General features: G+C 43.2%; 1 protein-coding gene across 17 annotated transcripts in view; it reads left to right on the top strand.

Annotated features, from left to right (window-relative positions):
- Window positions 1-18,086, top strand: part of LOC122552175 (adhesion G protein-coupled receptor L1-like) — a 588,240-nt gene that overhangs the window by 382,081 nt on the left and 188,073 nt on the right. For all 17 annotated transcript variants that reach the window (XM_043694724.1, XM_043694735.1, XM_043694723.1 and 14 more), the window contains one exon: window positions 8,654-8,763. In XM_043694724.1, coding sequence (XP_043550659.1) covers window positions 8,654-8,763 — 110 coding nt within the window. The remainder of the gene's footprint in view (window positions 1-8,653; window positions 8,764-18,086) is intronic.

Below are 18,086 nucleotides of genomic sequence, written 5' to 3'. Positions count from 1 at the left end.
AGAGTCAGATGAGTGGGGTATAAAAAGAGAAGAAGGGGTATGGGAAAGAAAGAAAGGGAGAGATAAAGGATGGAGTCAGGTGGGAGAAGATAGAAGGAGAGAAACAGGGAAGTGAAAGGGTAGGGTTGAGTGAGAGAGGAAACGTAGAGAGGTCAGTGGTTGGGGGGAAGGGAGAGCATGTGGTCAAGTAAGAGAGGGATAGAAAGAAGATGGTGAAAAGAGAGAGGTCGTGTGTGAGCGAAGGAGAGTAAAAATGAGAGAAATAAAGAGCGAGATGGCAGGGAATTGATTGAGGATGAGAAAGAAACAGAGAAAGAGCACTGTTGCCTCGCAGTACCAGGGACCCGGCTTCAATTCCAGCCTGTTTGGAGTCTGCATATACTCCCCGTGTCTGCGTGGGTACTCCAGTTTCCTCCCACAATCCAAAGATGTGCAGGTTAGGTGAATTGGCCATGCTAAATTATCCATAGTCTTCAGGGATCTGTAAGTGTGGTGTATTAGTCAGGGGTAAATGTAAAGTAAGAGAGTAGGGATATGGGTTTGGGTGGGATACTCTTTGGAGGGTCGGTGTGGACTTGTTGGGCTAAAGGGCCTGTTTGCACACTGTCAAGATTCTATGAAGAGAAGAGGTGATGAACTGGACAGAAAGGATGTGTATAACCAAACACAGTTAAAATGATGAAATTCACTGACCTGGCAGCAAGCAAGTCCTGAAATGATACCATGTGGTCTGAGCTGTTAGCTCTCAGAGCATGCTGTTAGCTCAGAGAGTCTGAGCTCTGCATACAGCCAGTTTCAAATTAATTCATGCTTCCATTCATAAAACCATTACCTCACCTTACTTCAATATATAAATTCATTTACAAATCTATGTCATTAATTATCAATGGATACATTTCCAAACTCATGTGCACATCCAGAAATCAATTTGAAAACTTTTGAATTAATTTGCAAATGTCTGAAGCTATCATACATTAAGAAATTGATTTATAAATTAGTTTGCACATTAATTGCATTCACAGTTCCTTAATTTGCCAATGATAATCGCCCATAACTCCCAGGTTTCGCCTCAGACAGGAAACTGAAATGGGTTGGCCATTTAGAACAGAGTTAAGGGAGAATTTGTGAATCTTTGGAATTCTACCCAAACCCAAACCCATATCCCTACTCTATTACTTTACATTTACCCCTGACTAATACATCACACCTACACATCTCTGAAAACTATGCAGATGCTCAGTCATCAGGTCCATTAAAGATCAAGATAGGAATTTGGGAATAAAGGGAATCAAGAATAATGGGGAGATGGGCGGCAAAGTGGAATGGATGTGAAAGATGAGCCATCACCTTGTTGAATGACAGAGCAGCCTTGAGGGACTGAATGGCCTACTTATTTATGACAAGATTACAAGAAGAAAAGAGAAATGAGACAAGCAGCAATAGAGAAACCAAAGATAACTGAGTGCCTTGCAAAGAGATTTTTATGCTGCCATTTCAGGGACAGAACTTGAACCCAGGGACCTTCTGACTGATAGAAACCAAGGGGCTATCAATGACATCATGCTGACATGTGTAACAACAAGTTGTCCATTTAATGAAAAAGCACACGGTCTGTGGCAGAATACTATTTAACTGTGTTTAGGAAGTGGATTTGTGATACCATTAGCAATGCAAAGAAGAGCATTTGTGAAACCAGGCGGAAAAGTGTTAAAATGCATGTGAAAAAAACTGATAGGATAATTTCTAATGGGGTGACTGAACTCCTGGTCCAGGCAGCAGTGGGGAGCTAAGTGGCAACAAGTATCCAGGCAATGTGCCTCCCTTACTTTTTATGCAGGGACCTGTCCTGTGCAGGCAAGGGGAATATGTCTATGATTTGCGACTTTTCTCAAGAAAAATATAGAGGACAGTGGTTCCCTGATGCATTGTTCGAGGCAATGCCTCAACCAGAGTGAAGTTGCCAACAAATCAGTGCTCTTTTCTCATGCAGTATAAATTGTTGCTCCCTTCAAAATTTGGCCTTTTTGCACTGACACAGACCACACCTGTTACAGCTCAACAAAACCAGGTGAGAGCTATTTGCAGCTTCATTTCTCAAGGCAATACTTCGACCAATCAAAATCAACCTGCCTGGTTTAAAATTTGAACCAAGCTTGTCGGTCACCATTAATGGGTGCATTCTCCATGACAATACCTCTACCAGCCAGACTCTACCTGCCAATCAATCAGCACTCTCCTCTTATGTTTCCCTTTACCTTGGTATTCTTGAGAATTGTCCTGATAAGTGCAAGATCAATAATTTCACAATTATTGATATATGACACAAAGATTGGAGGTGCCGTCGATAGTATTGAGGGCTACTGCAGGCTGCAGCGCGACATAGACAGGATGCAGAGCTGGGCTGAGAAATGGCAGATGGAGTTCAACCTAGATAAATGTGAAGTGTTGCATTTTGGAAGGTCGAACTCGCATGCTGAATATAGAATTAAAGACAGGATTCTTTGCAGTGTGAAGGAACAGAGGGATCTGGGTGTGCAAGTACATAGATCCCTCAAAGTTGCCACCCAAGTGAATAAGAAAGCATATGGTGTTTTGGCTTTCATTAACAAGGGGATCGGGTTTAAGAGCTACAGCTCTACAAGTCCCTGGTGAGGCTACACACTTGGAATATTGTGTCCAGTTCTGGTCGCCCTACTATAGGAAAGAAACAGAGGCTTTGGAGAGGGTGCAAAGAAGGTTTACTAGGATGCTGCCTGGACTGGAGGGCTTGTCTTACAAAGAGAGGTTGAATAAGATTAGATTCCCTACAATGTGGAAACAGGCCCTTCAGCCCAACCAGTCCGCACAGACCCTCCAAAGAGTAACCCACCCAGACCCATTTCCCTCTGAATGATGCACCTAACATTATGAGCAATTTAGCATGGTCAATTCACCTGGCCTGCACATCTTTGTGACTGTGGGAGGAAACCCACACAAACATGGGAGAATGTGCTAACTCCACACAGACAGTCGCCCGAGGCTGGAACCGAACCTGGGACCCTGGTGCTGTGAGGCAGCAGTGCTAACCACTGAGCCACCGTGCTCAGACTTTTCTCTCTGGAGAAAAGGAGGAAGAGAGGAGACCTGAGAGGAATACAAGATAATGAGAGGAATAGATAGAGTCAATAGCTAGAGACTTTTCCCCAGGGCAAGATTGACTGGTACGAGGGGTCATAATTTTACAATATTAGGAGAAAGGTATAGAGGAGACGTCAGAGGTAGGTTCTTTACGCAGAGAGTTGTGAATGCATGGAATGCGTTGCCAGCGGTGGTGGTGGATGCAGAGTCATTGGGGACATTTAAGTGACTGGATATGCACATGGATAGCAGTGAGTTGAGGGGTGCGTAGGTTAAGTTATTATATTTTACATTAGGATTAAATGTTGGCACAACATCATGGGCCAAAGGGCCTGTTCTGTGCTGTACTTTTCTATGTTCTATGTTCTATTTCAACATAATATGTCTTTTCTCAGAGATACTCAAATTTAGTATTCTTGTGTCTGTCCTAATGAGTGCCAAATGAAAACCTTTGAAAGCATGTCTGTCTTCAGCAACACTTAAGTTCTGATGATAGGCATCTATCAAACATGGTCAACAGAGGCTGTGGAAGAGATGGCTGCAAGATTTAGGCAGAACAATTAGAGGGAAAATAAGGTTGATTAAGAATCAGGATATCTGGGACAGTTAAAGGATTCCCTTCTGGGCTGTCTCCTCTTATGAAGTCATAGAGATGTACAGCACGGAAATAGATCAACTCGTCCATGCCAACCAGATACCCCAACCCAATCTAGTCCCATCTGCCAGCACCCAGCCCATATCCCTCTAAACCCTTCCTATTCATAGACCTATCCAGATTCCTTTTAAATGTTGCAATTGTACTAGCCTCCACCACTTCCTCTGGCAGCTTATTTCCACACACGCGCCACCCTCTGCATGAAAAAATTGCCTCTTAAGTCTCTTTTATATCTTTCCCCTGCCACCCTAAACCTATGCCCTCTAGTTCTGGACTCCCTCACCCCACGGAAAAGACATTGTCTTTTTACCCTATCCATACCCCTCAAGATTTTATCAACCTCTATAAGGTCACCTCTCAGCCTCCGAAGCTCCAGGGAAAACAGCCCCAGCATATTCAACCTCTCCTTATAGCTCCATAAATCCTGCCTCATTGAACAATCTTTTCCTCACCTGCCCTAATAACTCTTTATGTCTCATTGTGAAATTTTGGTTGATAAGGCTTTTGCACAGAAGTGATGCTTTGATCTGTCTGGAAGGATGTACTGGAAAGGAAGCAGAAATCATAGCCCAATTCCCTTCTGGAATGAATTCCCATTGTCAATTTGTCAGTGGGGATGATCAAAGAGGCACCTTGAGTGATAGTGACGAAGAATGTGATCAGCATGATCCTTGGTAAGCTGTATCCTAAGTCCATCTGAATTGGTGCAGTGTTAATTGGGCCAAATTCAAGAGGGTGCAGCAATTGTTTAATCAAATCAACCAGGAAAGGCCATGTAGTTCATAAGCTAAGCTCACTGGGGACAATGCTCATGAGAAGCTTACAAAGGAGAGAGCACATGACCAAGGACTTTGAGCACAGCTGAAAGCTGAAAGATCACAAAAAGCACTATATTTATTTATATAGTGCCTTTTGTGATCTTAGTACAGTCTCAAACATGGTAAAGCCAATTAAATACTTTTGAAGTGTAATCAAACTCGTGGTGTGGAAAACATGGGAACCAGTTTGCATACAGGAAGCTCCCCAAGTGGTAATGCTGTTATAACCAGACAATCTGCTTCAGCAATGGCAATTCAGAGACAAGTGTTGGCCTCCTGCTCTCCTTCGAAATAGTGCCATGCAATCTTCTGTGTCCATCCAAAAGAGCAGAGAGTGCCTCAGTTTAATACCTCACCTGAAATTCTATACCTCTGACATCGTAACACTCTCTCTGAACAAGACTGGAGTGCCCGCATTGATGCTCCCTGGAGTGCCCGCATTGATGCTCCCTGAAGCCTATCTCAAGGCCAGTAACTAACAAGATAATAGGGCCGATTCAGTTCAGTCCCCGATGGAGGCAGTTACATTTAAGTATTGTTCAGCCCCAGTTTATGTTCAGCCTTCAATGTGCTTCTGTCTACCTATGCATCTAATGTTATGGAATCACTGGATATTTAATGATCTCAACTTAAATACAGTCTCCTGGGAATTGCTGTCATGCCAACCAGCTGACAGCTGTAGATGGCAAGAGTTCACTAAAGCTTCACGTGTCACTCAGTGCTGGTTGTCAGAGCCCGTCCGTTCTTGCATTTTGAAGCTCTGTAATGCCGCACTCCTGGGTTGCCAGAGGCAACAGTAATGGAATAATCCTTATTGTTCACCTCCAAGGTAATTCTTCAGTGGAACGTGCAGTTCAAAAGCTTTGCAATGATACTATGACAGACACTGAGAGTTTGCAAAAGTGGGTTGGCATAATAGTAGACGAATAATTAGAGGGAAAGTGCAGTCACTTTACATTAGTGTGTCAAGTGCCCAAGATGGTTGCAAGATATTTGCATGAGTGAAGAAGCTCTGACACATTTCTCTCCCTCTCTTGCTGTTTTCGATTTCAGCTTTTAATTTGAATTCCAGGAGCCTGGTGTCTGTGAGACATCTTGCAGTGTTTATGCTGTTAGCTCTGGTCTTCACAGCCCAGTGGAAGATTTAGTTTCACCTGTTCATATCTGCCATAGCTTCAGGTGCACTGCAATCAGAACATTTGGACTGCATCTTAAAATATTAAATTCACATCTTGTGTTTAAATGCCTTCTTATCTCTGTAACTCCCTTGTGCTCTATGATCATCTTCAAACAACCCCTTCCTCTTGGAGTCTAGGAAACAGGAGCAGGAAAGTACATCCAACCCCTCGGCTCTCAACTAGATCATGGCCAATCTTCATGTCATTTTCTGGTATTATCCCTTTCATATCTTCAATATTTAACATAGAAAATATGTGCAGGAGTAGGCCATTCAGCCCTTCAAGCCTGCACCAGCATTCAATATGATCATGGCTGATCACGCAATTTCAGTATCCCAGTCCTGCTTTCTCTTCATACTCTCGATTCCTTTAGCCACAAGGGCCATGTCCAACTCCTTCTTGAATATTTCTAACGAACTGGCCCCAACAGCTTCCTGTGGGAGAGAATTCCACAGGTTCACAACTCTCCCCGTGAAGATATTTTGCCTCATCACAGTCCTGAATGGCTTTACCATTATTCTTAGACTTTGGACCCTAGTTCTGGACTTGCCCAATATCGGAAACATTCTTTGCACATCAAGCCTATCCAGTCCCATCAGAATTTTGTATATTTCTATGAGATCCCCCTTCATTCTTCTAAATTCCAGCAAGTACAAGCCCAGTCGATCCAGTCTTCCTTCATATGACAATCCTGCCATCCCAGAAATCAGTCTGGTGAACCTTCACTGGACTGCCTCAATAGCAAGAATGCTCTTCCTCAGACTAGGACACTAAAACTGCACACAGTACTCAAGGTGTGGACTCACCAAGATCCTGTCTAACTGCAGCATGAAATTTAGAAGGTTGTTATCTCTGTCTTGAAGATCCTCAATCTTTGAGCCTCCACAGCTCTGTGGAGTAGAGACTTCCAACGGTTCACCACCCTCTGACAAAAAAAGTCTTCCTCATCTCAGTCCTGAAGCTCAAAAGGGAAAATGACTTGCTCCTGGTTCCTATGCTTAAGCCTGTGATTACAATATTTAGAAAGATTTTTCATTCCAACTATCTAGCAGATAGTTTGTCAGTTCTTCCACCCTTCTCTCTGTAGCCCTCAACATGTTTGCAGTGTGATAGGGATAAATATCTTACTGAGAACGATGGATATGTTGGTGTAACTCTGACACAATAGTCACATGCTGTTGATACTTGAAGAAGACAAAGAGGGTCATTGTTCTGTGTATTACAATGTAAGTAAAGAATTCACAGAACCTACTGAGAGTCAGACAATAATATCTTCAATAAGGGAAGGACGGAGATACAGCAGACTCAGAATTGAAACAGTTCATCTGGAGCTAACTCAACTAGATCAGCCAGAGAGGATAAGTTTAAGGTGAGGAGCAAATAGTTTAGAAGAGTTGTGAGAAAGAATTTTTTTCACCAAGAGGGTTGTAGATTTATGGAACATATGGCGTGAGATGGTGATGGAGGCAGATACTCTTACAACATTTAAGAAACTTATGGACAAGTATGTAAAATGCCAAGGAATGGTGAACTGTGGACCAGGGTAAATGGATTAATGTAGTTTGGTGATTGTTGGTCAGCATAGACAACAGGCCTGGTTCTATGCTGTATGACTCTATGATCAGATCAAATAGTGAAGCAGACTCAATGGGCTGAATTGCCTACTCCTGTAGTTACCATGAAGGACTCTCCTTCTCAATCTTTCCCCTTGTCTTGAGGCGTAGTGACCCTCAGGTTAAGTCACCATTAGTTGTCTCTCTATAATGAGAGAGCAGCCCTATGGTCCTCTGGGACTATGATGATTATACTTTAATACTGCTCCTACTTCTTATGTTATGTTCTGAATTCAAGTGGTATGCTTTACAGACCCCATGGTAAGCATAATGCACGAGGGTAGAACAATGTCCATGGGAGCAGATCATTCCAGGGAGACAGGAGCTCAAGCACAAGTCATTTTTATCATGTGCTCAACTTGCAGGGATCCAGTTTTCCCCCTTCCCTACCACCCTACTCCACTCCTGCCCCAATAATTATGGTGCAACCCCCAAAATGACAGTTTAGATAGCTAATACAGTACTGCCAAACTTATGATGGAGGTTAAATCATTAATAATCAACCTGAGAATTGTCTCTGTTCTCTGAATGGGCCAGAACCTCAGTTAGAATCTTGAATAAGAAACAAAGCTCCAAAAACATGGTCCTACTAAGTGTTTTCCTTGATTCATTGTCAGACATGAACCTTCTCTCAAACAGTCAAGCCAACCAAGATGAGAACAGATCAATCAAATTGTAACAAGCCTTGTGCTGCACCTGTCCTGGGAGGGTGCGATGAGGACAGCGTAGAAAAATCTTCACTATCATTTTAAATGAGTAGTGGGAGCTTTACACTGGATCTAAACATGTGCTGACACTGTCCTGGGAGTGATCAATGCGGACAGTATCAAGGAGGCTTTCCTTTCTATTTACTTTTATTTTAAAGTGTTGAGGTTGCTTTACTCTCTATCTAAACCCATGCCATTCTTATCCTGGGAGTATTTGATGTCGACAGCGTAGGGAAAGCTCTACTTTACATTTAAAAGAATAGATGAAACTTTACTCTGTGTCTAATCCCGTGCTGTTTCTGTCCTGGGACTGTCTGATAAGAACAATGATAATGAAACTTTATTTTGTATCTAACCCTGTGCTGTCTGCGTCCTAGGATTCTTTGATGGGGACAATGTAGAGAGAGCTATATTTTCCATTTACATTAAGCTTGAAAGAGTAGAAGGAGCTTTAGTTTGTCTCTAACCCCATTCTGCATTTGCCCTTGGACGTAAGAAATTATTATTTTCTGCAGTGTTTCCACAGCAGTTTCCAAGTCTCTAATTAGTGTTATTTCTCTGGCAGGTGTAACAACCGTACACAGTGTGTGGTGGTGGCAGGTTCCGACGTCTTCCCTGACCCCTGCCCAGGGACCTACAAGTATCTGGAGATCCAGTATGAGTGTGTCCCCTACAGTAAGTACCAGCTCCCATTCTAATCTCACCCTCATGGACCACTGCCCTTTGTGAAGAGCTTGTTTGTTCATTGTTGTTCACTGCTGTGGAGATTGTCCCTGAGTCCGGGGTGCAGTCTCCTGACCATAACAACTGTATTTTGCTGAGGGGCTTAGACATTACATCTTGGGCCTATCCTTCGATTGGTTTCAGCAGGCATTGTCTGTCCGTCTCTGACTTCCCTTTCAGACGATCGCTCAGTGTTGAATCCGGCCAATCACAGCCCTGTCGCCAAGCCGTGAGTCAAATGACTGGTGCGGCTGGTCATTCACTGCTAACCCTTTCCTTCTAACCCTGCTCACAGCTTCTTTTCAAGGCGTCTTCCTCGTTCCTCCTTTCTTCTCCCTCTTTTATTTTTCTCCCCGCAGCGCAGTGAGAAGAGGACACCAGCATCTTTATGAGCTGCTTTTCTGCACATTTAAGTTTGTTCATTCTTGAAAAGTTGGGGAAGGGATGGCGTGGGGAGTGCAGGGGAAAGTGACTCTCGTAGCTCTAGATATTCTCAAAATGACTTGTTCAGGGAGGCGTTACCATGCACCTCTGGAACAGCTGGGACTTGAACCCAGGCCTCTTGGTCCAGAGGTAGGGACTCTACCACTTCACCATAAGAGCCCTTGTCTCACTTTTTCTACAGTTACAACAAACTATATGATCTGTTAGCTCCCACTGATTAGTACTGCTGCCTCACCACGTCAGGTTTCAATCCCACCCTCAGGCAACTGTTCGAGTGGAGTTTGCGCATTCTCCCTGCACCTGTGTAGGTTTCCTCCGGGTGCGCCAGTTTCCTCCCACAGTCCAAATTTGTGCATGTTATGTGGATTGGCCCTGCTAAAATGTACTGTGGTCTCCAGGGATATGCAGGCTAGGTGGGTTAGCTATGGAAAGTGCAAGGTTACCATAGATAGGGTAGTGGGGGAATGCGGGCTGAGTCTGGATAAGATGCACTCAATGAGCCTCATGGCCTCAATCTGCACCTTAGAGTTTCTATGAGATCAAAAGATCTGCATCTCTTGACATCCTACATCATGTGGAGCAGAGTCTGGTTTAACCCTCAGTCCACGCACCAGTAGCACTATCTGCAACCTCTCCCAATCCCAATTCAACTCGCTGTAGATTCTGATAGATGAGGGGGCGCACACCTATTACTCATACCCATTCCATATGATGTTTGAACCTCACGGAGGGTCTTCGGGAAGTTCCCCAAGACTGATAGTTTCCAGTGCTCCCCTGTTTTACTAAGATTCACACCCGTCTGGCTCTCTGCATCTCTTTTCCTGGTGCTTTCTGCTCGCTGACCCCTGACCCTGCAGGCCAGCTCTGTCTTGAGACCCTTCACAGTCCCCAGTTCACCAGCAGGGTCCTAAATGGGATAGTTCAGGCTCATCCACTCCTGGAGAGCAGGCCACAGACATACTTTCAAAACAACCTGCTCTTAATCACCTCCAGAACAGGTGGGACTTGAACTCGAACCTTCTGGCTCCAGGAGTAGGAACACTACCAGTGCATCCCAAGAGCTATAACAAGCTGTAAACCAAATCCCTCCTTAAATCAAATGCCTGGGACTGGTGTATGGGCATCCCTCCTTCTACGATACCCTCTTGGGCAGCACAGCGGCTCAGTGGTTAGCACTGCTGCCTCACAGCGCCAGGAACCTGGGTTCAATTTCAGCCTCAGGTCAAAGAGTTTAAATGTACCTTCCATTCTCTGTGGGTTTTTTCCAGGTGCTCTGGTTTCCTCCCACAGTCCAAAGATGTACAGGTTAAGTGGTTTGGCTATGCTCAGTTGCCCATAGTGTCCAGAGATGTGCAGGTTAGGTGAAGTAGTCATGAGAAATGCAAGGTTACAGGGATGGGAGATGGGATGTTGCTGAGTCTGGGTGGGCTGCTCTTTGGAAGGTCAGTGCAGACCGATTGGCCTGCTTCCAATTCAAGGGATTCAATGATTCTTCCCCTTACTACAGACAGAGAAGTTTTGAGACAGGAAGGTGTCTGTTGAGGGGGACTGGAGACTCTTGGGGTGCAAGTGGGCATAAATTATTAGCAATATCCCCCCAGAGATCTCAAAAAGACTTGAACACAGAGGGATTGCTACAGATTTATAAAACTCCAGCACGACCCTAGGTCGAAGTTTCAGTCTGAACATCATACCTCAGGAATTATACCATGGGTATTGGCCTCGAAAGAGTGAGACCATGTTATACCAGACCACACTAATAAGGATTCTTTTTTCCTGTTTTTAATGTAGGTTTAGATGAACATTTACCTCTACTGAAATTCCTCACTATAAGCCAATCTAGAGAGTATTGGACTAGGTTTTCCTGACATCCATGTACTGGTCAGGCAGGGGTGCCACACAGTTCCATCAGAATCATTCCAGGAATGAAAGGGTTAAACAGAAGGGCAGATTTTCTTTTTGAATTCATTCACATTCCTGATGAGAGCCCCTGACCAATTAGGGATGAGGGCATCGCTGGTTAAACAAGCATTTATTGGCCATCATTATTTGCCCACTGGGCAATTAAAAGTAAACCACATTGCTTGGGCCTGGAATAACACAGAGGCCAAACCAGGTGAGTGTGAGATACCTCCCCTGAATTACATTAGTGAACCAGATCGGTTTTCCCCCCGAAAGTCAAAAGGTTGCCCTTAGAGACATACTTCCAGATTATTATTGAATTCAAATGCCACTATCTGTTGTAACAGGATTTGAACACGGACCCTTAGGACATTTCCTGGATCTCTGCACAATAGGCTATTGCCTCCCTTGAGATTGCATTTTTAGGTTTGTATCTCCTTAAGTACAGGAGATAAGGTGCATAAGATGATTAATAGCATTGCGGAAACAGATGTAGAGAAACTATTGCCTGTAGTTGGGACTGCCCAGAACAGGGGGAGGAATAACCTCAAAATGAAACCTTGTCAAAGGATAATCAGCAAGTACTTCTTCACACAAGGGGCAGTGGAAATGTGGAACTCTCTGTCACCCCTTTGACCCCACCCACAAAAACCATTGAGACTTGGAGGCAATTGAAAATTTCAAAGCTGGGTTTGATTGACTTATTTTGCATTAAATGAATTGGAGGTGGAAGTTGAAATGAAATTGAAATACAGATCGGCCACAGTCAGATTAAAAGGCAGAATGTGCTTGAGTGAGTGGCCTCCATCACGGCCTAAAACCCTCCAACAATTTATCCCAAATGTTCCCAAAGAGTTGCAGGCCTAACACATTCCTGAACTCAAAGTGAAATATTGACTGCCCCTCCATGCCCCCCTCCACCCTACACCTCCACCCAGATTCAGGCTCGGGCACGTTCTGGAGACTCTCGGCTATGATTTTGTCAGACGATACCTTTTGACTTTTTCAGATTCTGATCAGCGTGTTTAAAATTTAACAAGAGCCCAACAGCAAAGATGATCTGAAAGAATTATTTCCTCTAATAGAGGTATCCAGAACCCCAGGAGGATATAATTAGAGCTGGTGCAGAGAGTGAGGGAATATCCAAAACTCTCTTGTCTGAACTCCGGTGGAAAGCGGCTGGGAGCATTTGAAATATTGAAAATGGACACCAATAGATTTTTATTAGGAATTGAAAGAAGGGATGGGAGCAAAGGCACATAATGCAGGAATGTGAAGGTCAACAGTAATCTCACTGGATTGGTAATCCATTAATGTTCTAGGGACAAGGGTTCAAATCGCACCACAGCAAGTGTTGAGATCCAAGTTCAAATTAATAAACCTGGGATTTGAAGCTAACTTCAGTAATGCCAGCCAAAACAATGTTCATTGAATGATCTGGGGTACTGATGTCTTTCAGGAAGGCAATCTCCTGACCTTACCCTTACTCCTGGCCTATGTGTGGGTCTATACCTACAGTAATGTGGGTAGAAAGCAAGATAGGTTCCTGCTTTGTCACTCAATTGAACAGGTTAATCTTCTACCTCAGCACTATTTTCCCTGAATGTCACCACATCCCATCCATTTCACTAATGTCCGTCAGGGAAAGAAATCTACCATCCTTATTCAGTGACTCCAGACCCATAGCAATGGGGTTAACTCTTAACTGCCTTCAGAAATGGCCTAGCGCACCACTCAGTTCGAGGGCAATTCTCAATGAGTAGCAAACATTGGCCACACCACTGACACCTTCATCCTATGAAAGATTGACTGTGGTCTAATCAAATAATAGGAGAGGATTGAGGGGCTGAAGACTTGTTCCCACATGCTTTCGGCCAGCACGGTGGCTCAGCAGTTAGCATTGCTGCCTCGTGGTGCCAGGGACCGAGGTTCACTTCCTGTCTTGGGCGACTGTCATTGTGGAATTTGCACATCCTCCCCATATCCATGTGGGTTTCCTCCCATAGTCCAAAGATGTGCAGGTTAGGTGGATTGGCCATGAGAAATTACCCAATAGTGTCAGGGATGTGTAGGCTAGGTGGGTTAGCCATGGGAAATGTGGGGTTACAGGGGTGAGGTGAGGCAGTTGGGTCTGGGAGGGATGCTCTTCCGAGAATCGGTGCAGACACGATGGGCCGAATGGCCTCTTTCTGCACTGTAGGGATTCTATGAAAATGGCATTTGCACTACCCTCTACTTCTCACTTTTAATTCTTTTAGCTTCCAAAGTAGATGGTTTGTCAATCTGCCATCGCCCATTTGACAGAAATGTGCAAATTGAAGATTTATCCCACCTTCACCTCAGGGCAGCTGGGGCAGATTTCACAATGTGGCTAGTAAACCTTTACAAAGTGACCTACAAACATGAGGCATTACCAGCTGAGTGCTGGCTGCTTTGCCTGTGCCTCAGAGGTATGAAGGTGCTTATCCAGCTGGTTGCACTCACGCCTCGGAGGCACAGAGTCCAGTGAGTTAAGGAGTTCATTCAGACTAAGCACTCCAGGCCAAACATTGCTGAGAGAGCGCTGCACTGTTGGAGGTGTGGGAAGTGTTGAAACAAGAACATGAAGTTTCCATGACCTTTTTTTAAGACATGTAGTGGAATTGACTGTGCTGTCCTGATTAATAACCTACAGATTATCTGGCTGCTATCCTATTGCAACTCGAGGGATCTTCTGCACACACATTGTTTGCTCCTGTTCCTATATTATAACAATCACTACACTTCAATAGTACTTTGCCATTAGTGCAAAATGCTGTACTAAATTCGAGTTCATAGATATGTTGAAGAAGTTGGGACTGTTCTCTTTGGAGAGAAGCAGGCTTAGAGGAGATTGGAGAGATATTTTCAAAATCATGGGCAGCTGAGTACAGCACGCATAGGAGAAACTGTTCCCACTCATAAAAGGAATAAGAATGAGAGGGCGTTGATTTAAAATGATGTGCAAACAAAATAAGGGTGAAGTGAGAAAAACTTTTTCACTCAAGTAGTTAGTGTGTGGAATGCATGACCTGGAAATGTGGTCATGGCAGGTTCACTTGAGACATTTACAAGGGCATTGGATGGTTATTTGGACAGACATAAGGATACGTTTATTAAGCAGGAGATTTGCATTGGGTAATGATGCTCATTTAATGGGCTAGAGTGGGCATAATGGGCCAAATGACTTCCTCTTACGCTGTACCAATTCTGTGATTTTGTGAAGTTCTTGCTTTCCTGAATGGAAGCAGATGGCCGATATATTCCACCTCAACAAACCCACAGTCCATTTGTTCCTGATTCAATTGGATCACAAACATCAAGCTGTGATTATTTAAAGCCTTGAACACAGCAGAAGACCCCAGAATCCAAGTTTATCTGAGGTAGAAAGCCAGAAGAACTACACCAAAAACTTGAACAAAGAAGCAGGTTTTAAGGAGGGACTTAAAGGAAGAAAGAGATTTGGAGAAGCAGAGAATTTGATGGAAGGGAGTTCTAAAACCAAGGAAGTTGGAGTGATGATTGCCAAGGTTGGGACAGAGGGAATGGAGAAGGCTGGGTTTATTGGTGCCCCAACTCTAGGGGGTGTATTTCCTGCATGACCTCAGTTGCAGTCTCAGTGTCAACTGTTGCATTAAAAAGAGCAATCTGGCTTGACGCAGATTACCAAAAAAATTTAAGTTATCTGTTCTTATTTTGTGCACTCCTTAACCAACTGCAAGTTTTAATATCCTGTCTGCTAATTAATTATCAACTGTTTCCTCTTACAATGACAATTTAGTAAATAATGAAGGTAGATAATCAGAATGTCAATGAATAAATGAAATCCCAGAGAAGAATCGATTATATTTATTTTAAGGACACTACCAGTTAAAAAAGACTTGGAGATGCCAGTGTTGGACTGGGGTGTACAAAGTTAAAAATCACACAACACCAGGTTATCGTCCAACAGGTTTAATTGGAAGCACACTAGCTTTCGGAGTGTGGTTGAACCACCTGATGAAAGAACGGCGCTCTGAAAGCCAATGCTTCCAATTTAATCAGTTGGACTATAATCTGGTGTTATATGATGTTTAGCCAGTAAAAAACATTAATTAAACAACTAATTTGAAAATCTATAAGAATAAATTCAATACCTCACATGAGACATGAACCCTTATTTTTTAGATTGGATATCTCAATTGAGTTAACCAGCTGCATGAATTCTCTCTGACAAAATACACAACATAAATAGGTTACATTCAAGGGTCTGGTTAAGTGGGACAAGCCTGAAACTAGCAGAAAATGGATAGAGTACAAAATAAACTAGCTAGAATGGGATATTCTGAAATCCTGCAGCAGATTACCTAAGATTACAAATAAGAGATCTTGATCGATTGGGTCAATAGGCTGAGGAGTGGCAGACAAAGTTTAATTTGGATAAGTGTGTAGTATCGCACTTTGGTAATAAAAACAAGGTCAGGACTTGTATAATTAATGGTAGGGCTCTAGGTAGTTTTGTAGAACAGAGAGACTGAGAGGATTCAGGTGCATAATTCTTTGAAATTTGCATTACATGTAGACAGGGTGGTTAAGAAGGCATTTAGCATGCTTGCCTTCATTGCTCAAACCTTTGAGTCTAGGAGTTGTAGTATCATGTTGAGGTTGTACAGGATTTGGGTGAGCCTTTTTCTGGAGTACTGTGTGCAGTTCTGGTTTCCTTGACATAGGACAGATATTATTGGACTGGAGAAGATTCAGAAAGGAGTTACCAGGATGTTTTTGGGTATGCAGGGTTTGAGATATAAAAATAGACTAGAAAGACTGGGACATGTTTCTCTGGAGTGTAAAAGGTCGAAGGGTGACCTTATTAAGGTTTATAAAATCATGAGGGGCATAGATAAGGTGAATGACAAGGGTCTTTTCTCTATGGTGGGAAGTTCAAAACTAGGGGGCATATTTTTAAGGTGAGGGGAGAGAGATTTAAAAAGAACACGAAGGGCAACTTTTTTTTTAAACCAAAGAGTGGTTTGTATGTGGAATGAACTGCTAGAGAAAGTATTGGATTCACGTATAGGTACAATGTTTAAAAGACATTTGGATAAGTTTGTAAATAGGAAAGGTTTGGAGAAATATAGGCCAAGTGCAGGCAGATGGGACGAATTTAGTTTGGGAACATGATTGGCGTGGACTGGTTGGACCAAAGGGTCTGTTTTCATGCTGTACAACTCTGATTCTATGACTCCATAATCAGTGTGCTTCCCTCCACCTCACCTGATGAAGGAGCAGTACTCTGAAAGCTTGTGATTTCAAATAAACCTGTTGGACTATAACCTGATGTCATGTGACATCTGACTCAGAAATATCTCAGGAATGGTGATACACGTTCCAGGGCCAGGTTGCACATACGCCCATCTCTGACATCTTTCCAGTTAGCAGCAGGAGACACTGTGTGTGCAGAAGATGCTGCTTGGAGTGTTATTTGATAAATGATTGTTGGTAGTGGGAGCAGAGGTATATAAGCATATGGAAGAGATAGTTAGAGTGAGAGAAGGCTTTTATGTTCAAACATAGGCATGGAATAATGAGGAAAAGCCATGTAAAACCAAAAGTATGGACACACAGGAGCAGAGAGGACTAAAAGGAATTAAGTATACACATATCATTCAAGGCAGTGGAACTAACTGGGAAGCCAGGGCATCAGGAATCTTAGGTTCTATTATAATGGATTTGATACCAGTGCTGAATTTTGGAGTTCAACACTCTGAGCAATGCCATCTCTTAATCATGCACAAGCAAATGTTTATTAAGTCACTGGAAGGTCCACACCCACCCCAGTTCTGTAATTAAATAGATCATCAACTACTTGTAAGTTAATTTTTGCCAGTTTAACCTGCTTGTTGCTGCAACTGTACATATTGTGCTTTTTAACCTTTGACACATTTGAAAAGCCTATTGAGGATGGTGTGCCAGATGCTAAGTGAAAGGCTGCTGCACAATCCAGTCACTCCCAGGTTGTGGGAACACTAGTAGGTATTGCCCTTGGAATACAGTGCGCAGAGGGCATACAGAGCTGAACAAGGTGCTGGAAGATGGAGAGCACCTATTTTAACCTGTTTCTCTTCCTGTAACAATTTAATAAACAATGAAGGTATATTATCTGGAAATGACATGTAAATGAGATTTCCAACATCCAATGATCCAAGAAAAGATTTGATCATACTATTTAGTTTAAGGACACTAACAATAAAAAGAATCAAAAAAGCTAATTTCAAAACACCAGAGAAAACTTACTGTCTCTTGTGAGACATTAACCCATGTTCCTTATAATTTTCTTAGAGAAACCTTTGTCCTGCATTAGTCCAGTGTGCCAACTGTGCTAAAGCAGAGGTAGCCTCCAATCACATGGCCCATGAATTCTGTGATTAACCAGCGCACATGTTCGCAATATGCAGATGATGAATATCATTTGCCATATGTTAGGGCAGACCATCATTACACCAGTACTGGTACTGAATGCCCATTCTGCTGCTGTGGCATATACCCATTCTGTTACTGGAGTCAATATTCTCACTGGTGCTGAGGTAAATGCCACAACGATTGCCCTTCCAACTTCCCCATCACACAAATCAAATAGCAAATGCAATCTAGACAGATCCCACTGATTTCTCAGCAACTTCCCTCAGATATTAATGATACTATGGCTCATTAATTCTCATGAATCTCCACAATGGGTTGTAATGTTTCAGTTCTGACCTGGCCTTGCAACCCATTCCGTCATGGACTGTCTCAAAGACTGCTCCCATTCTGGTTGATCACCTTCTTTTCCTTGGTCCATCCTTTCTTGGACTCTGGAAATTGTCCTCCCTCAGAGGCACAACTCCTGCTTTTTAAAAACAGTGGGCTTCGCCAATCCAGTTTTACTTTTGGAT

This window comes from Chiloscyllium plagiosum, chromosome 8 (genome assembly GCF_004010195.1).
Source record: "Chiloscyllium plagiosum isolate BGI_BamShark_2017 chromosome 8, ASM401019v2, whole genome shotgun sequence".
Lineage (NCBI taxonomy): Eukaryota > Metazoa > Chordata > Chondrichthyes > Orectolobiformes > Hemiscylliidae > Chiloscyllium > Chiloscyllium plagiosum.
Note: the sequence above shows the minus strand (reverse complement) of the source record. Positions and strands in the feature narration are given on the sequence as shown.